Below are 23,388 nucleotides of genomic sequence, written 5' to 3'. Positions count from 1 at the left end.
AACACAGACATAATATATATTATGCCACGTTCCCATTTAACATTATAAAAATGGAAAAGGAGTACCAATAGAAAGATCTGTAAGATCTACTGCTAAAAAAAGTGTAGAATAAAATAAATACTCTGAAAAGCCAGGGTTGCTATCTGCTGCACAAATGAGTCAAAAAAGAATAAAGCTTGAAATCTATGTGAGTAGAAAAAATGAAAGGGGGACATCAACATTCTAGAGAACTGAATTACTGTGCAGTCTCAGATCTACTTCAATTTTACTACTACATGCCTTAGCCACAGCTAATGGAAAAACAGCTGAAAGAAGATGAAGGAAAAAGAAAGTCTCCTACCAACACAGCACAGGAAGCTTGGAAACTGTGTTTGACGACTTTTCATGCGCAGGACCAACAAAGCAATAAAGCCCAAGGCACTAACCAAAGAACTAACAAAGAATAAACCAGCTACTTCCATAATGTGTAAAGAGGCATAAAGTTGTGGTTACTGAAAGGTTCTTGGCCTCGTATAAATTACTGTACATTATGGCGGTGGTCTAACATCGCGGAAGGCCAAAGCGGAAGCTCACCCACATGACCCCTCTCTCCTTCTTCCCCTTCAGCCCTAATTGCAACTTCCTTTCCCGCTTGCGTGCTAAAGAGAATTCCAATCAGTTTCTCGCACATCATCAATGCCCACCCCATGTGCTGCTTCCAATCAAAGGTCTGCAACCCTCTGCCCCCCAGTAGCTGGCCAGAGGAGAAAGCCAAACCCCTGCAGGCTATAGGCTCCTCTCCCAACCTCAGTAAAGGCCACTTTCCCCTCCTTCTGCTTCTCTATTCGACCAGAACACTCTTAACAATTAGTTTAAAAATCAAAGGCCAGGAGGAAAGGAGTTCTAAGATAGTACACTACATAACTGTCACATTTATCTCGTTACTGTCTTCTGTCTTTTAAAGATAGGCCTTTTTCTTTACGCCATCCACTGAAAAAGCAAGAGGCAGAAATACACTAACCATGGGGGAGCGATGGGGCCCACAAGATACTAGAGCATAAGTGAATCAGAGAGAAAGCACATCAAGAAATGATGGGGCAGTTAACAGTATAAAACTCTGTCACAGTTAGAATGATGATAGAATAATTTTCAATTAGGAAGCTACCGAGTTCCCAGAAACACTTCACAGTCATAGGACAAAAAGGTAAATCATGTTTTATAGCAAGCACTAAGGCAGACAATGGCACATCTCCTTACAAATTTTCAAATTATAAACTTATAAATTTTCAGATATACAAAGCAAACAAAACCCCACAGGCTCCACATGTCATCAACAGATGGGATTATCTATCCTCTGCATGATGTGTCATTCCAGATTAACGCACAAGGACACTAATACAACTTCAGAACCTAAACATGAAAAGAAATGCTTGTCAGGGGCTGGGGGTTTAGCTCAGCGGCATAAGCGCCTGCCTTGAAAGCAGGCAGTCGTGAATTCGATCCCCGGTACCGATGAAAAAGACAAAAAAAAGTTTAAAAATAAAATAAAATAAAATAAAGGAAATGCTCGTCTATATTTTATTGGTTTCCAACAACAAAAGCTTTACATTCATACTAACATTGGTTTGATAGTAGTATTGGTTTTAATTAACCTAAAATAATTTATTGATGCAAATTACTCTAATGTCTGACGATAAATTACATTGATAGTAAAGATCCCTGTGTTTCTCAAACAAAATCTGCCCTAAAGATACCCTAGTTCCTTTGATTAAAAATTAGACATCCTGAATAAAAAGCACACACAGCCATTCACAAAATATCTTTTATCCTATCTTTACAATATTTACATATTTTAAACTTAGTACTTTAAAATAATATTCCAAAATTAAGTGACAGACTCATAATCATCTCATATGGAACTAGAAAAGTACTCTGTTAATTTTTTCAAATATCACTTTTTTTTAATTTAAAAGGAAAAAGAGAAAAAAAAAAAGAACAAAACAAAACAGTGTAAGGGTACAAATAATACAGAACTACAAAAAAAAAAAAAAAAACAGTAAGACATCACCAGTTAATAGATTATACATTATCATCTTTGAAATGGTGATTCAGGTCACAGAATCAAAGCATACAAAGTGAACATTCAAATAGTGAGACTGCAAATAGTTGTGTTTAATGATCCAATCAAAAATATTAATATGGTCATCTATTTAACACACCTAAACACACTTGCTGTTGTATCCTATAGGTCACTTTTTTTTTCCTCTCTTTATTACAACAAAATTTACACATTTTGGGTTTTATTGCTCCCATAGATCTTATTACTTTTTTTTTGTAAGAGAATAAAATCAAACATGATAAAACAAAGCTGTCAGTCAAAAACAAGGATAGACATAGCACATGATGTAAAAACAAGAGTACAAGGTTATCAACAATGGTTTCCATAATGCCTCTTGTTTCCTTAAGAATTGTCCATCTCATTAGGTATTATAAAGTTGAACAAAACAATAGAGAACAAGTCCAATAAAACCTAAACATTGTAAACCTTACAGAACTTCAAAAGAGGGTAATAGTCAAACCAGAATGGGCATCAAGTGAATCTTATTGCCTTCAAAGTAGTTGTGTATACTCTGATACTTAATACTATCATACAGAGCGGAACAGAGTTTAATCAGTCAAAACAAGATAGTGGGAGTATTACAGGACTTCAACTCAAGTTAACAGGAAATCAAAAAAGTTACTATAATATATCCTGCTAGGTTTTTTTTATTTTTTTCCCCTTAGTTTAGAAAAGAAATAAAAAAAATTTAGTGAATAAGGGAGAGGTTGAGATAAAAGAGGGCTTAACAACATAACAATACAGGTCAAAGCATGACAGTTTCAGCAACCTAGTGCTTCACCACCAAATAACCCGACTTAATAGTAGTTACCATAGTGTCTTTTTCTTTGAAATATTTGAATATAACTTCATATGCTATAGCATCAAACATATCAAGAAGTGTAACACCATTCAAGTGGATGAAAGCATTGTAGAGTATTTAGAACCAGCTAACAGAAAAATGAACAATGGTTTCTATATTGTCTCTTTGCCTATAACAATTTTTGTTTATACTACCACATATAAAATCCAGCAAGATACAACATGATAAAACCAATGGAGACAGAAGAGCCATAGTTTGGTAGGCAAATATCACATTTTACAATCCATTCTACATAAGAAGAGCTAAAGGTTATCCAGGGAAACAAAACATTCTCACATATTAGAGTATCCCTAAATGAGGTAGGCTAGAATAAAGTTATAATATACACATGAAGTCATAATATGAATTATACTACCATTATGTATAAGAAGTTACTTAAGTCAGGTCTAGTCAGCTGGTTTTTCTTCCCCCAAAGTTCAAAGAGAAAGAAAAACAGAACTATTTTGCTAAAAGGACACAAATAAGTATGTCTCAAAATGTCTTGAGAGTTTATACTACTACATTTTTTGAAACATGCTTTTGTTGAAGATAATAACCAGTGTGCATCAAGGTCTTTATAACTTTGCTCATTTTGTAGCCTGGAAAACACAATTCACCTCCTCTTTCAACTAACCCACTTTTCTCAAGAATGGGCTTTTCTTATCCAGAATGATAACTCATCATAAACTTTGTTATTCAATCCCCGTCAAGTAGTTTCAGTACAGCATCAAAAATTTTAAAAATGTGTTATATATTAATTTTCATCAGATTTATAAGATATATTTTTTTATTTTATTATTTTTTATTATGTTTGTTGGTATAATTTAGATATACACAATGATCACATCCATGATAGGGAATCTCTACATGATTTGTCTTGGTTCCTCTTTTATATTTCCAATTCCCATTCCCTTCCCTCCCTTCATCATCTGTTCCTCTCCTTATTTACAAAGCTTTGTTTCCACTTCATGCTACTTTTATTGCTTATAACTAGATTTAGCTTGATGGTGAAAACTTATTAAAAATATAAATATTATATATGTTTATGTGTAAAAATACACCCCATTGGAAGCAATAATAAAAGGATAACTATGGTTTACCTAAGTCAGGCTTACAAGAGAAAATGAAATTATAAATGAGCAATATGAAATCTTCCACATTTACACAAACAATTTTATTTTTTCACCTCTTCAGTGACCAAAATCTGCAATAACCTACTCTTCACTGACTAAATTCAACTAGAAAGAATTATGTATTTCTAAAGAATCATTATCATTTTCAATAGACATAGTCAATAATATCAGTCAGAGATATATTCCTATGATTTTGAGTATTCAAGGTAATAGAAATGACACTTTTCTATGTGGAGTTAATGATACTTTTCAAATAGCAGACAATAAAGGTTGATTCCCTACTTTCATTTATACCACTTACAGGAATTTATTTGCTTTTGTATTAAAAGCAGAAATGCAGGCCAGGAATATAGATCAGGGGCACAGTGCCTGTCTGGTAAGTATAAGGTCAAGAGTTTGATTCCTGGTGAATGAATGAAAGAAAGAAAGAAAGAAAGAGAAAGAAGGAAAGAAGGAAGGAAGGAAGGAAGGAAGGAAAGAAAGAAAGAAAGAAAAGAAAGAAAGAAAGAAAGAGAGTCAAAATGCATAAAGTTAATTTTATTGTATTTGTCACTATTTTGATTAACACCATGGCTTAACTTGCTAGGAGAAAGACAAGCCGATAAACACTTTAAGAAACCACAATTATTTAGAATCAGACTTTTAAAATAAAAAGCTTTATCCATTTACTCATTTTAGAGGGTCAAAACACAGTAAAAGCCAGATGTGGTGGCACATACCTGGAATCTCAACACTGAGGGATGCCAAGGCAAGGGGAGTTTCAAGTGCGAGCCCCACCTGGGCAACTTAGTGAGACCCTGTTAAAAATAACAACTAGAAAGGGCTAGGGGTGTAGCTCAGTGGTAAGGTTCCCCTGGACTTAATTGCCAATACCCGCCCCAAAAGTACAATCATAAAAAGATGGCCAGCACAGCTACGAGCCTCCTCTCAGCTCCTTTGCTTCACAATGACTTCATTTGTTGGACAAGCTTCCCTTCTCATAACCTTAAAAAATAGATGTCTCCCATACGCCAGACATGGTCCAAAGTACTTTAGGTACATCATGTATTAATTTTATAGCCTCACAAAATAATTATTCCCAATTTTAAGTTGGCGGGGAAAGCTAAAAGTAGGGAGAGCTAGAAATGAAGCCGACTTCCTTAGTTTCAAAGCTATTCTATCTTCTAATACTGTTGGTTATCCCCAGAACCCAGACCCTATTTCTGTGATGTATCACCCTCCCTGAATCAATTCTACATTACATACCTAAGCTTTGGGAGAAAGAATTCAAGCAACAGACATCCATTAAGCATGCACAAATGGTTTCGTCTAATGGTCATTACATTTATATTTTATAAACCCACAAACAAGGTATGATAAAGAAATATGATGTTTAAATGTTTAAAAAATTACAGTAAAAACCACATTGTTGAGCTGGGCTCATGCCTGTAATCCCAGCACTCGGGAGCCTGAGGTGGGAGGATCCTTGTGAGTTTGAGACCAGCCTGGGCTACAAAGTGAGCACAAGGCCAGCCTGAACCGCATAGCCAGACCCCAACTCAAAAAAAAAAAAAAAAAAAAAAAAAAAATCACATTGCCATTAATCCCCTCAAAACACTCCCCTCACCCCTCTGAACACACGTATCCTACATTCCTCCCACTTTCTGAAGCAGTTATATAAGTCTTCTTCATGAGTGTCTGTAGCTGTGCTCTCATGCCTGCCTCAACGTGCTGAACGGATTCAAAACATGTACTTTGCATCTTCATTGTTATTTTGGGGACCAGCTAGACATCACACAGTACCAGAACTCATAATAAAGTGGATGAGGGTGAGACCTGATACAGCCCCTTATAAATAGACAGCCTTCAACTCCATTTTTTTTTCAGAAATAAAAAATCTTACACTTCCTAAGGCCTTTTGCTAAACTGCTTAAATTCAGTTACCAAAGTTCTCATTATCAGACAATAATTCCAAGGAAGAAATGGGAAAAAAAAAACCACTACTCACTACTTTTTTTTAGCTCAAATACTACTGCCATGTTTTTCTGAGACGAGGTTTCCTTTTTTATTGCTTTTCTCTGTTGTATTAGTAATTTTATATACAAAAACTCAGACAAAATTTAAAATCAGAAGTCAGTGTAATGTTCATAGTTGACAAAATCACAGCCTTAGTGACATCAGAGACCTGGAGCCCAACAGCATTAACAGTTTGCGTGGCAGACCAGAGACCTATAAAGCATTACGGAAGAGACTTTTCCAAGTGATACTGCTTTCTTCTCCCCACCTGAATGAGGTAATCTGAGTGCTGATGAAAAATCTACTAAAGATCATGGGTTTTATTTCTGCTCAGGTGATAAAGAACTGTTCTAATGGAACTTTGCCAAAAACTTGGTTTCCATAGGACCAATTCTGACATTCAACTGTGTCAGCAAAGCAAACAGTAAATCTTCTTTAAAAACTAAAAACTACACTTATTCACATTAATTTATTAAGATGGTGAAAGACAGCACTCTTTCTTCATTCCACTCAAGACTAAAATTTCAGCCCATCAATTTAACCCTTCAAGGCAATACTCATATACATCTTTCTCCAGTATCTTGCTTTGATTCTTCCATTGAGAATTTCTTACTTACAAATATCTACAATAGAACTGGTCAAATTTTATGTGCATTTCCATCACATGGGTATACTGTTAAAAGTGCAAGTTCTAATTCGGCCAGCCTGAAGTGAGGCTATTTGAAAGAAGTATGCTTAGGCTTACAACCATAGTCCTGCGTAGCAGACCAATAGGTATCTTTATGCACCTATCACTTCCCTTTTGGAGGTCTCATTACCTACACATATATCTCTCTCAAACTGAATTATGAATTTCTTGGGAGGTATGATATGCATTTCAATTATCTCATTATCTTTTTTCTCTTTCATAGCAAACAAGATTTCAAGTGATAGAAGAAAAGAGAAAAATAATGACATAGATTAAGTTCCTGCAGTCTAGGCTATAGATAGTTTTTCTCCACGGAATCAAAGGTAGGCTAATGGTCAATACATGCTGTGAAAAGTGAAACTTTTAAATCATTTTCTTAATTAAATGAAACAGCACAGCAATAGTCAACATCGGAGTGTTCTGACCAAAGCATGCTTTTTCCTTACTTGCGAACAGAGTAGTAGCAGTTCTACAACCTCTTTAAAAGTCACTAGATTTTTTTTGACCATTAGAGAAATGCAAATCAAAACACCACTGAGATACCACCTTACTCCAGCAAAAATGGCCATCATGGAGAAATCAAATAACAAATGCTGTGCTTTCTACACTGTTGGTGGTAACGTACACTAGTTACAACCACTATGGAAATCAGTATGGAGATGTCTCAAAATGCTAACACCAGAAATTCCATTTTGACCTAGCTATTATCCATCTAGGTATTTTCTCAAATGAATTAAGAACATCATATTACAGTGACATGTGCGTACCCATGTTTATAGCAGCACATTTCATAATTGCTAAATCTTGAAGCAGTTTGTAAACCCCATCAACAGATGAATGGATGAAGAAAATGTGGTATTTACACACAATGGAGTATTCTGCCATAAAAATAAATGAATAATGTGTAGGAAAATGAATGTACCTCCAGACTATAACGTTAAGTGAAATACACACAAGCTTGAGTATCACTTATCGGAGAAACCAAAATAAAAGATAAGCTAATAGGAAGTAGGGAGATAGATCTTTCTAAAATGGTATGGGGATCAAGAGATGTAGGGAAGGGAGTGGGAGGAAAGAGGATGAAAAAATGAATTAAGCTATGTTATGTACATGTACCAAGTACACAAAGGAATGCAAACATTACATATTATAAAAATACTAATAAAAAAGTAGATTTTTAAAGGAAAGATCCAATCAAATCATAAGTCTATACTTATGAAGAGTTAGGGGAATACTGTCGCCAGGAATTACTGAATTATCAAATCCAATGTGTTTATCTTATAGACTAAACACTTTAGATAATTGGGCAAGGGATTTAGCTCAGCAGCACAAGCAACTGCCTGGAAGCACAAGGTCATTAGTATCCTCCCCCAAAAATAATTTACCCGAATTTGCAGTGTTCAGTAAATAAAATACCTTAAAATCTGTGCTTTGTCCAATGGTACCTTTTTTTGGTGGGGGGAAACCAAGGATCAAACTCAACCTCACACTAGCCAGGCAAATGCTTATGCCACTGAGCTAAACCCCCGGCCTGAGTCCTCCCTCTTTTTTTTTTGTCTTTTTCTTTTTTACTGGTACCAGGGATCGAACTCACGACCGCACACTTGCAAGGTAGGCACTTATGCCACTGAGCTAAATCACCAGCCCCGAGTCCTCCCTCTTGAATGGACACTAACAAATATAACCATTTCATTGTGCTTAAACTCTATCTTGTGAGTACTTTTACTTTGAATTATTAGAGAAAGAGTGACCTATTTTTTGAAAAGAGGACAAACAACATGAACAAGTGATACATAAACTCAGAAATATAAATGCTCAACAAATGTGAAAAATATTCAACTTGGTTGTAATCTAAGAAATATAATTTAAATCAGATATCATTCTTAATTTATAAAAAATACCACAGATTCTAAAACACTGTCAATTACAGTATAAGGAAGTAGGGTGTAAGTATACGTTGTTGGTAAGAATACAGGTTGGTATAACTTTTCAGTAAGGCAATTTGGTACCATTTATCAGAAATCCAAACAACACCCCATATGACCCAAGACATGTAATTCTCGAAGTATCCTGAGCGTATATTTTGGGATTTGCACTGAACATCATTGTATGTATGTCTTTCGTACATTTTTATAAATGAAACACTGGACATAATAATACATATTAAAACATGAAGTATAAAGCTATTTAAAATTCATGATATATAGTTTAGAAAATATTTTCAATAACTGTGGTAATAAGACATCTTCTCCAAGCTTTTTATAAAATTTAACTCATCAGATATATTTATTGAATTCAAGTACAACAGTATATTCCAGTACCACTCAACCTTAGGCACATCACAGCACCAAATAAAAATACACAAGAATTTTCACCTGACATGGTGTCACATGTCTGTAATCCCAGCACTCAGGGATCACTGTGAGTTTGGGGCCAGCCTGGGTTACACAGTGAGTTCAATGCCATGAACTACATAGTGATACCTAGTCTCAAACAAAAAAAATGCTGTCTGTCTCTGTCTCTCTCCCTCTTTCTCTCAGTGAGTTTGTGTAACAGACAGAAATAGAAGACTGAAAATTCTATAGAGAAGACAGCTCACACCAAGACACATAAATGACCTTTACATGTTAAAAATTAACATTAATATTAATTATCACATACAGTAAATAGAATCACATTAAAATGCACTGAGTTGCCACTTCTCACCTATCCAAATGACAATTTTTTTTTTTTTGTCCTTTTCATTTTTATCAGTACCAGGGATTGAACTCACGACTTCCTGCTTGCAAGGCAGGCACTTATGCCGCTGAGCTAAATCCCTAGCCCCCCAAATGACAAATTATTTGACATCATAACTTGCCAAGTCTATAGGGAAACCGATACATTGTTGGCAAGATCAGAAAACAGCACAACTCCAGTAGAGGAATTTCATAACCACAATATCTGTAAAATTACACATATTATACATTTACCATTTGCCCTAGTTAGCTGACTTATAAGAATGTATTTCAAAAATATGATATCAAAACTCTATGCATAAGCCGGTACTTACAAAACTATTTGTAACAGCAAATGAGTCTACCCTGTTTTAAGTAGCTTAAAAAGAAATAAAAAATATTTCTATCCCCATCTCTAGGATAAAATTTGAAGTTGAAAAAGTGTAAACAAGTAATAATATGTACAGTTTAATCAAATGGGAGGAAAAATATATTTACACCTGTAAATATACTTGATACATTAAAACCCAAAGGAAGGAATGGTCACAAAATTTAAAAATAAAAGTTTTCCTTATGTTAGGAATGAAATAAGAGAGAAGATAGACATTAGAACCATTTAAATACCATTTGCTTCATCCATTTGGCTTTGGAAGCAGTAAGTTCTACATGATTATAAAAAAATACAAATTTGTAAAATAAAAAGTAAAAGGTAAATAAATCTAACAGTGTGTGCCAAATTAGCATTAAAACCACAAAAACTGAATTAAAAATGTTTACTAAACACAACAGAGAAACATAAAACTACAATTCTACAGGACAGAAAAAGTAAAAGAAAGTTTTAACAAGAGACATGAGCTAGCTGGAATGAAGGAACCTTGTATATGGCCCCAATTTGTTATAGTTGTTTTTCTTACATGGACACAATCAGGAAAATCCAAATACTGACTAAATATTTGACTGATTTTTCTAGACACAATAATAGTATTCTGAGGGAGACTTTAAAAAAAAATTGATGTCTAAGTCCCAAAGATAAAAATGATCTAACATGAAGCTCAAACATTTATTTTGGTGGTGGTGCTGGGATTGGGGCTGTCCTCAGGAGTGAACCCATAGCACGTGTGTTTGTAACACTGAACTACAGTCCCAGATGTCATTTTATTAAAATTATCCCTGGTAATTCTAATAAGCAGTCCGGTTTGTAAGTTAAAGATGAGGGGTAAGTTATAGCATCAAGACAAACAACTCACTAGTTATAACCTGAACTGCATGTCTCCTAAAGTACTTTTCTTGAGGACTGGAATCTGTACTTATTTATTGGCCTTAATGGTTAAAACTGACACACCTGTAAATTTTACTGTACCTATTTTCAAGATGGTTATAAAATTCTAAATTAAATAAACACGCTTCCTAAATTTAGCTTCCTTTTAAGCAAACTTTTCCTAACTTTCTGTACTTATTGAACAAACCAAAGAACAATGGCAAAAATTTTAAGTATTCAAACACAGGTCAGTTAGGGTTAGTGACAGTTTATGATCTATAAATATAATTAAGATTAATGAGAAAATATTTTGCATAAACTAGAATATTAAAAATCTCCTAACCACAAGGTTTCTTAGCATATATTACACAATTTTATTCCAATTTAGCCTTATTTCTCATCACTTTTTAAAAAACTCTTGTATACAACCAACACAGAAAAAATAATGCGAATATTTCTGCAGAAAACAATCATTTTCAATCCTGAATAAACTTATCTCAGATAAAAGGGACAATTAATAATATTTTAATATAGAAAGCCTCAAGAAGAATATTATTAGCACACAATTTTTGTGTTTAGTTGCCCAGATGGAAAGGCTTTGTAGACACAGAGTGATATATTCTAAAGTGCTTTTGAGATCAAGGAAAAGATAGCTACTTGCCCCAGAAGTTGAAGATTATGTTTCCAGTGTTATGAACATCACTAAATCTAAGTATGCCTAGTTCACTAGGGCTGAGATACTGAATGCTTGAAAAAACTTATTGTAGTAAGAGAAAATACAGTTGTTTCCATTTAAGAAAGAAACAAAAAACCACCACCACCACCAAAGAAACGATGACCTATACCAAGTGGGAACTTGAGTTTCTTATGTTTGTGTGAAAAACACAATAAATCTGAGAAGTTGGAAGACAAGGAAAAGATTAAATTGGAGAACACAGAGTATGTATTTATTAGGTGAGATAGCAAGCAAGAAGGTTCCATGACTATTACAGAATTATCAGTGGGGTAAGTAACTCAAATTTGTGATTAGATAGATGTTTTATAAATATTTGCTAACTGGCACAAGCTTATTAAAACTAGATAAACACTGTGTTCAAATTGAATCTAGTTTGACTTGTAATTCTGGTTTATTAAGCTTTTTCTGGGACTTTATTTTCCAGATCATTAAGTTCGAGAGGTAGTCTCTAAAATGTGTTCTAGGTTTCCATTCTTCATTTGGTTAGAATGATAGATAAAATGTTAACTTGATTTTAGTAAAATATAAATATTAATTGAAAAAAAATCTTTACCTACTTAGCAGAATTAAGTTTTCTACAAAAAGCTAAGTTATTCCAAAAAAGACCAATGGAGGAAAGAGTATCTGATATAGTATCCTTCTTCAATGTTTCAACTTTCCTTTCCATTCAGTTTTTTGCCCTTTGTAGTTTTCAGTAACTTAAAAGTAATTTCTAGCAGACAGCTCTTAATTCAAGCCATTTTATGGATAAGGAAAAGATGAGCATCTAGTGTTTTTAGGAATAGAGTGGTCTCTAGTAATGGCATTATAACAACATTTCTAAATGGAAAAAAGAATTGATATATAATGAAATCACAAAAAAGCAAATGCACAAAAAAGCAAAAAAAAAAAAACAGAATGTTTTTCTCTATATAGAAACCACTGTTGTATGCTTATAAGAAGCAATAAGACGTTTTATCATTTAATACTACTGTTTGTAGTACAACTTGCAGCTCTTAAAAGTATGTTGCCATACAGTTTTTTGCCAAGCTGTTTCTGAAATGGACCAAGTGCTATATATTGACCTTTGAATACATCTTCTAAGTACAAAGAGAAAGAGAAAAAAAAAAGCTATTTCAAACACAAGTATTAAATTTTAACCTGACATGAATAAGAAAACACTGCAAGAAACTTTTTCCTGTCAACAGTTTTGCCTGCAACCTGCATGAATTATGTTTCTTAAACTGCAGAGAAAATGGTTTCTCAATAATGTTCATCTTAATTCGGCTTCCTAAAACTCTCCAATAATTAAAATATTTTCAAATATAGTATTACAGTAACAACCCAATTAAACGCACAATGTCTTGCCATATAGAGTTAGTCCTTCACTTTTATCTCAATTTCACCTGAAGCTTGAGCAAGTAGGTTGCACAGTAAGGATGTACTTTGGAAGAGGAGGAACTGGGGCAAGATTCTTTTGTAAGATGAGTTATGTTGAGCAGGTTATAAAGTTGAGTAATGAAATATGCATGTCGGAGACCAGGCCGTTCTCAAGTCAAGAGCAGTAAAGAAGAAATACGCTTCAGTTGGGGTAGGAAGGCCATAACAAGGCTTAAAGGAGGCCTTGGGTTGAGCCCGTCAGATAATCACACCGTTTTCAAAACCTTAGTCTCCCTGTTGAAACCAAACCAGTCTCCAGTTCCGGGTTCCCAACCAATCCTGTGAAGCCACAACAGATGGCTCTGCAAACTCCTTTCAGAGTTCCAGAGAGAGAGCTACACCGACCCAGAATTATTAGATTCACACCCTTCCCCAAGGGAGGAGGTGGGAGAAAATACTAGTTTTATCCTCGGTCCTTTCGAATTCAGGGTACCACCGGGTCCCTACAGCCCCCAAACTCAAACAACGCCCGTACTCTGGAAGTAAAGGGAGCGCCTCTGCCACGACTCTCCCACGCACTATACTCCCCCAGGACTCATTCTTCTTTTTACGGGACCCAGACCCCCGACCGTGGTTTCTCAGGCCTCGGGGCGCCTGGGCCTGGAATGCTGACAGACAGATGGCAAAAGTGAAGGCACAGGGGGAGGTGCCCTCGCCATCGGAGGAAAAGATAAGAAAGCAGCGGAAGCAGGGTCTCCCCCTCGGCAAGGGCAGGAGGCGGTCGGCGAGTCGGCCGAAGGGTCTGTCATTCCCCAATTCACTCACCAGGAGCAGCAGGGAGCATCTGAGGTCGGGTAAAGATAGGAAGACCGCAGGATTCATGGTAACGCTGGGGTCCACGGCAGGGACGGGCGTTGGTGGCTGGAACTTGGCTGAGCTGGGCTGGGAGAAGAAAGGGCTGGGCTCCAGGAGCCGGCAGCTGCTGAAGACCCTCCTGGCAGCGGCACCTCGTCCTCTCGACCCGGAGCTCCAACGGCGAACACCCGGGACAACTTCCAGAGAGGCCTCGTAGCCCTCACTTCCGGGTCCTGCCCACTTCGGAGCACAAAGGGAAATGTAGTCCTGCACGTCCCTCGTTGAGCACGTCATCAACCGCCCAAAACTCTCTTTCCCAGCAGGCCCTTAAACATCGATTCCTTTCGCGCTAGGCCCTGTGGGATTGAAAGGGCAGAGGGCGGTGCACCTCTGAGTTTCCCCGCATAGGAACTACAATTCCCAGAAAGCTGTGCAGCGGAGCACCGCCCCTAGCCTTCTGCAGGGGCTTGTTGGCTTCAGCGCCCTGGGATCTGAGCCTACAGGTGTGGTGTCGCGCGCCTGGGAGAGGGGCGGCCCCGTGGGGGTCGCCTCCTGGAGCCATCCTCCGGACGTCAGTCCTGGAGGAGGCGAGGGTGAGTAGGAAAGGGCCTCACTGGGAGATTCTGATCAATCGGTACTCACCGCCCTGGCCACTCCCGCAGACACTCAGTCCTCCTGGCCTTAGCCTTGATTTGAACCTCCCTCACTGGCCTCCTCGCCTGCTGCGTCCTCTTTCTGTGCTATTTTCTTCGTTATAAAATAGGAGCCTCCACTTAGGGGCTCAGTGAGTTGCCTTATCCCTAATTGGTTATGAAGGCCCGTGTAAAAAGTAGCTATCGTAAGAGAGATAGGATAGCACGTTATAAACTGAAAAGCTCATTGCTAGATGATTGCTTCTAATGCTTAAATTAGGAAGATAATTGCAAACTCCTTGGCCAAACAGGCAAAGAACTGAACCCGGCTCCTAAGAGCTCTCCAGGGCTGTCTGTAAACACTCAACTGGTCCATGTGCCCGTAAGGACAATATACTGACTACTGAGCAACCAGGAGCTCTAGGAGGTTTTGCGGTTCTCCCTACCCCCTGCCTTTGTTCCGGTTTTCCTGCTGCCTAAAATGCCTTACCTCATCTCTTTCTGGAAAAATGTCATCATCTCTGACATTGGTCAGCTCTGACATCTGTCACAATCAACCACCCTTTTGTACTAAGGAAATTTGCTTTTCCTTTGTGTGACTACAATACTACTAGATTTGTACAGTTATAATTATTAAACATTTATTAGGTTGGCTTATTTTATAGCAAGTTAAAGATGATGGTACCTTTATGTAGTATAGCATATTTAACAAAGCAGTTTTGATTTTCATGTATAAAAAATAAATTCACAAAAAAATGCATTTGTGCTAAAGTGAACTCAGGATAACAAAGTAAGTCAGTGGCAGAGCCCAAGAATAAGGTCTCCTAACTTCTATGGCAGTGCTCTTATCTCTATACTACATGTCTACTTCTCTGACAGAACCCAAACATTGTTGAACTGGGGAATTAAAAAAGAAATTAAACTTTGATCCTGCTTACCCTTTGGACTTAATGCTCAGCCTATAATCTTTCATTCAACAAACATTTACAAAGCCCTAACTCTAAATCTTACAATGCTAAGAATTATGAGATGAAATATATAAATACATATATACACAACTGAAATCTAATGTGTTTTTCAAAGTATACAAAAATTTTTGTGGTTCTGATGTGGCTAAAAGTGATCACTTAGACTCTAAATTGACAGGTCTTAGAGTTCAGAGCGATCCACACTGTTGGCACTTGTTGAATGAATAAACATAGTCCACACTGTTCATTTTCATGTTTTACAGAAATTCAGAGAGCTGAGAAAGTCTAAAGACACACTACTAATTACTAACAACGCAACCTAGAACTCAAGCACAATTACTCTCAACCATGTTTCTCCACCCCAACCTTTTTGTTGTGTGTGTGTGGCTTCTCCAAGTGATTTTAATATAATCCTCTAATGATTATATTAGTGATTTTTCTGACAGGACAGACCTGCTCAGACACCACTGAAGTATCTAACAATAGTTTCCTCTATTTGCCAACCAAATAAACACAAGGAACCTTTACTGTAATTTTTAAAACTTTCTCCATAAGGAGAAATTTGAACTGAATATCCTCATCAATGACAATAGAAGTACTACCTGTTGTAACTCCCTAGAGTTTGCGAGCAAAAACTGAAAACTCCAAGAGGCACATAAATAGGAATGAGATGCTTTTTAGTGAAACTGGAAGAGAGTTGCCTACCTTCATGGCAACAATTAACCTGAACTGATTAAAAGCTACTTACTTTCCCTAAATATGTACTGTAAATTCCAGTTTGCTGTGATCCCCATGACTCCTGCGTTTCTTATATCTCTTATCTCATCAGTACTTGTTGGAAGTTAACTCTGGATTTTGATAGAGCAAATACATTTAATGTATCCCTCGCTCCTTCCTATAACATTTTTTCTACATTTCTGCCAGTCCAACCTCTGCTTAAACAACTATTATGAAAGGGAAGTCACTGTTTCCCTATGTAACTGATACATTTCTAGAAGGCCCTCAAAAAAAGAAAACATGAGATTACCAATCAGAACAATTTTTTCTTAGTGAAATATAATTTAATCCTAAAGATCCTGTGTTCCAAATAAAATCTTAAGGTCAAAATTTCAAGCTAGGTGTGTTTCTTTAGTGGACCAAGGGGAGAAAAAAATTAAAATGTCACATTTTGCAGACATGAAGAAAAGAACCAAGAGTTTTTTAATGTACTACATGAATCCAGTTGATACTGGCTTGATGTCTTACCCATTTTCTGCCTTGATCCACAGCTTGCTTCCAAATATTACTTGTAATGTGTACTATTATGTGGAATCATATATTACCTGTATTAACTGAGAAGTCACTGTACTCACTGAACTATGTACTTAATCTTAAATATTCGGTCTTCTTTTTTCTGAGTCCCTGAGATTGGTTTTTAAAGCATTCAATCCTTTCAATTTATAGATGATCAATTTATGCTACAATCACTTAAGTTGCCATATTATGGCAGTACTACATTGTTTTCATCATAGTGAAATGTTTCTAGTGAAATATGTTTATAACATCCACATTTAGACCTGATGAGACAGGTTGAAGAAATGTTTCCTGCATATATTCATTGACTAAATCATTGTTTCAGGCTGCTCCAGTTTTTGGAACAACTATGAACAAGTCAGAGAACTTTCCCTTTACTGGTTCTTCATTAGCATCACAAGTTCATGCTGCTGCAGTTAATGGAGATAAAGGTACACTTCAAAGGCTCATTGTAGGTAAGCATTCCCTTACAAAATTGTAAAAATAACTTTGTCCTAAGGGAGTTGGTTAGTGTTGATTTTAATTTGCAATTTACTGATACATTTTAATAGAAATGTACTAGTATTTATATTTTATTGCAACATTTGGACAAGAAAGAAATTGAGACCTAAAAACATGGATTAGGAATATATGAAAAGGACCTCAGAAATTTCTGTGTATTTGTCACTCTGTTAGTCAGCTTCAGTCACTCTGCCAAAATACAGTGGTAGCCCTATTCATGAACTTAATTCTTTTCATGATTCTAGTTGAAACATTTGTTCCACAATTCTGGTTGCAACTGCATTGCAAGCATGTGTAATGTTGCCACCAGAATTACATAAATAATTAAGTTTGTGATCCAAGGGACCACTGTACCTGAGAGAAACAATTTAAAGGAGGAGGGGCTGGGGATTTAGCTCAGCGGCATAAGCGCCTGCCTTGCAAGCAGGCAGTCGTGAGTTCGATCCCTGGTACCGATAAAAACGAAAAAGACAAAAAAAAAAAAAGAAAACAAAACAATTTAAAGGAGGAAAGGCTTATTTTGACTCACGTTTTAGTTTATATTTGTCTGATTCCAATGCTGTGGGCGTGAGGAGGCAAAGGGTGTCGAAAGAGCTCAGCCTCCTGTTTCCATTACTTTCCAATAAAGCCACTGAAGTATGATCTCACCAATGTATTAATCCATGGATGAAGTTAGAGCCCTCACAATCCCATAACCCTGCAAAAACAGCTGGCAACCAAACCTTCAATCAGGGCACTAGGATTAAAGGTGTGAGTGCTGCCTGCCCCGAGTACCCTGGATGTGATACAGGGACTAGAAAGAGCTGTGGTCTCCCTTGTTGCTTTGCTATCTCCTACATGACATGAACTGTTTCTCCTCTGCGATGCTTGTCTGACATGTCTCGTAGCCAGCTGATTATGGACTGAAACCTTTATAAACTGTAAACTGTGCTTTTCTCCTTTAACTCTGGGTGTTGGATATTTTGTCTCAGCAATGAGAATAGTAACAAAGACAGAATTTGGAACTGGAGAAGAAGGGTAGTTGCTGTGACTATACCTGACCATGGAAGATTTTGGAAAGAGTCAGAGATGCCAGCTGAAAAAGTAGAGCTCAAACACCTTGGTGGTACTTTTTGGTAGATTCTGGTCAGAGCTTAGAAGACCAGAAGGCTGACAGAAATCCTGCCATTTAAAAAGCACACTTAAGAGGTTTCTGCTGGGAAGGACCACACTGACTATTAAACTCCAGACAATATGTGTTGTACACTAGCAGAAAATTTGTCTGCATTTTGCTCATGTCCAGAGACTTTGCCTGAGACTAAGATGAATAGTAGCAGACTCATTAATCTGGCAGAAGGAATTTTTAGACAGTCTAATGTTGAGGCTGAGGCATGGCTACTGTTGGGGCCTTTTAACAAGATTTATATTGAGAATCAAGAGCAAAGAGCCCAGGATAATGATTCAGAAAGTTTGTGTTTGACTAGAAAGGAAGCCAGTAAAGTTGTAGCCTAGAAAAATGAAACAGGAGAGACTGGTCACTGAAAAGACTAATAAGAAAAAGCCAAGTATTTCAGAAGACAACAGAAAAGGTGGCCTGAGGGTATCAAAAGAAGTGGCAGGACTCCAGCCTTTGCACCCTCAGACTTTGCAAAGCTGAAAGATTTTGCTCTGAGAAGATAGCTCCAGAGCACCATATTCCAGAATAGCAGCAGCCTAGAGAATTTGTTCCTTGGGATTGGGTTCAGAGTGCTCAGAAATTCAGGCACTCTACTCCTACACCCAAGAGACAAGGAAAGTTGGCTACTGCTCCAGCTGGAGGCAGGTCTTGGCATCATTCATGTGGTTTTAGGTGCATGCAGAATGTAAGTTGTGAGCTCAGGAAGTCTCCCACCCATATTTCACAAGAAGGCCTGGGAACGCAGGCAGTGTGCCCCTGAGAGGGCAGTGTGTGGCACTGTGATGGTGAAGCTCAAGATGTAGTGGAGGCACCAGGAGTTTGGAGAAGCCAAGAACATGGACTGTCCAAGAAAGACTCCAGAGTGAACAAAGCCAGCTGAAGAAAAAAGCCATTGGAAGTGCAATCACTGGCAGTGCCACAGGGGTACAACCACACAAGTCCTTTAGAGTTCACAGCTTGCCACAGATTGCTGACGACACTGGACATGGAATTACAGGACTTAATGTTTGCCCTGCTGGATTTCGATGTTGCTTTGTTCCCATTCTTTGCTGTCCCCGCATTGGTTAACTTTTGGAATGGAAATGTCTATCATGTGCCGTTGAATGTTGGAAGTATTTAAGTTTCTTTTCATTTGTACGGGGCTCCCAGCTAAGAGTTTATCTTAAATCTCAGAGAAGACTTTGGACTTGGACTTTTCAGCAGTGCTGAAATTGTTAGGACTTTGGCGCCTCTTGGAGATGAACTAAATGCCTTTTACATAAAGGGATACACATGAGTCTTTGGGATGCCAAGGGCAGAATGTTATGATTTATGTTTTGTCCCTCCAAAGCCTAAAGCAGTCATAAGTAGGGCTTTTTCAGAGATAGCTGGATCTACATTGTGTGATGCTGGAAATGATTCATGGTGGAATGCTAATATCAAGATCACTAGGATTACAGGTGTGAGTGCTACCTACCCAAAGCAGCCTACGTAAGACATCAGGGATAGAAAGACCTGTGGTAATTGCTTTTGCTTTACTACTTTACTGCTCACCATGAACTGTTTCTCATCTGCCTGCCATCCACCCTACTTTGAGCCAACTAATTATGGATTGATACCTCTGGAAACTGTAAGCTAAATAAACCTTTCCTCCTTTAACTTTGGGTGTATTTCATCGCAGTAACAAGCAAAGTTACTATGAAAGGGGATATTTTAGATAACCACCATAACATCCAGTGAATCTAGATACTATGTTATTAGAAAGGGAATTAATTTTTAATAACAGATCGAGAATGAGAGAGTGGATATGGGTTTTTAAACATTTAATGTACAATATATGCAGTGTTCTGATACTTACGATTTATAATAATTATAAATTATTGTCCTTATTTACATGTATAAATGAATTGTAGAAGTCAAGTGTACAAAACAGAAGAGGATCAAAAGATATAAGGAGGGGAGTGGGAAGAAGTAAAAGAGGATGGAAAAAAGGAATTAAGATGTGTTATATACATGGACCAACTTCACGTGAGGAATTTAAATATTACATACTACCCACATACTGATTTTAAAAAGAGTGCAGTGTAAAAGTTTTAAAGAAAACAAAATGAATAGGGGAAAAGCAGTATTTATTGATGTAATGGCTAAGAATTTTCTAAGAATTGCAAAAATCACAAATCCACATAGTCACACGCTCCAAAGAAAATAAATAAAAATATAAGTTATTTGTCATCTTTATACGTACCAATGTCTGATAGCATCGTGATTGACAACTTGGGCTGTAAAATAATGTCTAAAGTACTGTATTTTTCATTCTTGTGCCTTCAGTATTTTTTTCATCTTTCATTTCCAGGAACCCATGTTCTCTAACCTTGGAGAAAGCTAACGGTTATTTTTCTGGTCTCCAGTGTTCTCTTTTCTTTCTGCTATGACCTTACCTTCTTCTCTACTGAACAGAATCCTACTCATCTTTAAAAACAAAACTACTTGCCACAGCCACAGTCAGGAGATTGCTCTCCTCTGCAGAGGCCTTGCCCCTTCATCTCAGCTACCGTGGTCCAGTCGATGCCTTTGACGGTCTCATTTGAACGCTCCTCCATTTTGCTTCTAGCTCACTAGTGATAAACAGTAGTTTCTCATCCTCACTAAAACTTCCAGTCCGTTTTCTGCACTAGTTTTGACCACCTGTTTCTGTTTTTACCTTCCTCACTCTGTAGCCCTGATTCCATGGTCTATTATTAAAATCCTTCTGTTGGAAAAATTCTGTTTTCTTCACTTGTGTTCCACTTGGCTGTTGCACCTCCAGCTCTGGATGGAAGCTATCCACCCTTGGCAGTCCCAGAGCAGTTGAACTTGCCTGGCAGATCAATAACTCACAAATTTATGAATCCCTACTTCAAATAAGCGCTCACCACTTACTACTCGTCATGTAACATTTCTCCATAATGAGTGTGTCATACCTTCACATGGTACTGAAAGCTTGGCCAGTTCTCACTTCCTCCATTCTCAGAAAGGACTCTGCTCTCCAGTGAGAGTAAAGACACTGAATAGGAATGACACCACCTTTCAGCATGATGTCTAGGGCCAGGAAAACAGCTCAGTGATGCGGCACCTGTCTGTAGGCACAAGGGCTGGAGTTGGATTCCCAGAACCAAAAAAAATCAACCTGATGTCTACAAATCTTTCTGTATCCACAGCCATCATCATCTTTTTTTCTGCCAGAGCAGAGCAACTCTTTCTCTTTCTGCCAAAGATCAGTTCTTTGTTTTCTGTCCCTCTTGTCATCTAAGGGAATTTGTTCTATTTTTTAAACCTCTGATTGCTGCTTTCTTTAGTCCTTTCTTCCATTCTTATATTCTGAAGTCTAAATTGATATCTAAACGTGTTCATTATTTGCATTATTTAAAAATCCTGTCTTTGTTTCTTCATTTCTCTCTGTGTGTTGCTATGTCTTGCAACTTTCCCTCATAACTAGATTAGTGCACAGTTAAACTGCTGCAGGGTGGCTTACAAAAGACAGAGGTATGTATGTATTGTAAGTACCGCATGCTGACTGACCGTGCCCCTGGAGCTCCAAAAGTGTGTTTCTCTCATAATGCCACAAAGCTACTTGAGCAGTCTGTAGAGGGCAGACGTCTCAGCTTCTCTGAATCTATCAGATCTGCTAGGTCTTGCCTCTGCCCTTTCCAGCATCCATCCTTCCTTCTCTGGGTTAAAGGAAAGCTGTATCCTTGTAGTCAAATCCCAGTCAAAAGGAAGAAAGAGCGAGAATGCCGGGGAAGCAGCTTATCATAAGACGATGGAGTAGAGTTAGACCCAAAGCCACACCTAGGACAGAAGAGGCTAAAAAATCTTTCCCTGGACAGCCCAAGCTAAGGTACACAGTTCCTGAGAAGAAATAGAAAAGGAATAGATAGAGAGAGCACACTCTTTTACCAAAGTCAGGCTTCTTGAGCTGTCTGCATCCCTTGTCCCCACTTCTGTTTCTCAATCCTCTCTTTTATTAAAAGCAAAGAGGGGTCGAGGGTTTAGCTTAGTGTAAGCACCCACGCTGGTAAGCACGAGGTTGTGATTTGATCCCTGGTACCAAAAAAAAAGAAAGAAAACATACTTTCTCATGTTAATGTATACACATAGAGAAGTACAGATAATTTCTACATACAGTTTAACAAATATGAAACAAACACTCGTGTAACTACCACTGGACCAAGGAAACAAACCTCGTCGGTCCCCTCAGAAAGTTCTAATGCATTCTCTGCATCTCTGATTTGCTCCCGTGCCCAGGGTGCTGGGGATAAGACCTTGTTCTGTTGAGCCTTGTACACGGTAGCACACTAAGCCACCACTCCACACACATTCTACCGCTAAGTGATACCCCTAGCTCCTTCCTTGACTTTTCTAGTAATTATTACATTGTTTGACACATGTGCATAAACCCTTAAGCATTACACTTTAGTTGTACCTTTTTGGATTTTTTTTTACTAGATTTCTGTGTCTGAACTGGAAAATGTATATACACTTGTATCACTTGCCTGTTTAAAACTATTTACTACTTATCATTATACTTGAAATAAAATTTAGAGTGTTTAAAGTACACCCCTTTCCCTCTCTCACCTTATTTTTCACCACTTTCTTCCGAGGAAAATTTGCTTTCTGTTTCTCAAACCTGCCAAGACTGTCTTTTTCAGGCTTTCACCTGCCAGGTTGCTCTTTCCTTTCTGTCTGACTCACAGTCAGTCTGCACTCTCCACTGTAAGGACACTTCATCAGTGAGCTCCTCCACTAATCCAGTCTCGCTGTAGTGTGTTCATTGTGTTCTCTTGTTTCCATCCTGCAGTTTTGCTTTCTAGGCCCCATCTCAGGTTATTGCGTATACGACTGTCTCAGTATCTTCCATAAGCTAGTAGCTCCTGGAGACGGGACTAGGTCTGTTTAACTCATCACTCTGTCCACAGAATTCAGCATCATGCTTGCACATAGTAAGCACATGAAAAATATTTGTCCAAGAAATTAATAAATATTGCTTTTATTCTTTAAGTATCTTTTCTCTCCAGCAGTCTTTAATCATCTCAAGAGCTAGGACTAAAAATGACTTGAGTTGAATTAAATTGAATTGAGAGGCAGGTTGGGACTAAATTCCACAAGGAAATAAAAATTTTAAATCAAAATGCCTCAAGAA

At 37.5% G+C, this 23,388-nt stretch overlaps 2 protein-coding genes across 5 annotated transcripts in view; one reads left to right on the top strand and one right to left on the bottom strand.

The window, feature by feature from the left end:
• Erp44 (endoplasmic reticulum protein 44) overlaps positions 1–13,989 on the bottom strand; it is an 88,664-nt gene extending 74,675 nt beyond the window's left edge. Inside the window, exon 1 of one of the 2 annotated variants that reach the window (XM_003470727.5) lies at positions 13,651–13,989. In XM_003470727.5, the coding sequence (XP_003470775.3) occupies positions 13,651–13,974 (324 nt within the window). In that variant the 5' untranslated portion in view covers positions 13,975–13,989. The remainder of the gene's footprint in view (positions 1–13,650) is intronic. The other variant, XM_063224625.1, reaches the window with a different exon arrangement.
• A 97-nt stretch (positions 13,990–14,086) lies between these two features.
• Invs (inversin) overlaps positions 14,087–23,388 on the top strand; it is a 126,853-nt gene continuing 117,551 nt past the window's right edge. For 2 of the 3 annotated variants that reach the window (XM_063224579.1, XM_003470893.5), the window contains exons 1-2: positions 14,087–14,273; positions 16,899–17,028. In XM_063224579.1, the coding sequence (XP_063080649.1) occupies positions 16,923–17,028 (106 nt within the window). In that variant the 5' untranslated portion in view covers positions 14,087–14,273; positions 16,899–16,922. Of the gene's footprint in view, positions 14,274–16,898; positions 17,029–23,388 lie in introns of those variants that run through there. The other variant, XM_013153592.3, reaches the window with a different exon arrangement.

The sequence above is a fragment of the Cavia porcellus genome, unplaced genomic scaffold (genome assembly GCF_034190915.1).
Source record: "Cavia porcellus strain 051 isolate PalLab524CR breed Dunkin Hartley unplaced genomic scaffold, mCavPor4.1 scaffold_1, whole genome shotgun sequence".
Lineage (NCBI taxonomy): Eukaryota > Metazoa > Chordata > Mammalia > Rodentia > Caviidae > Cavia > Cavia porcellus.
This window is presented reverse-complemented; position numbering and strand designations above follow the sequence as displayed.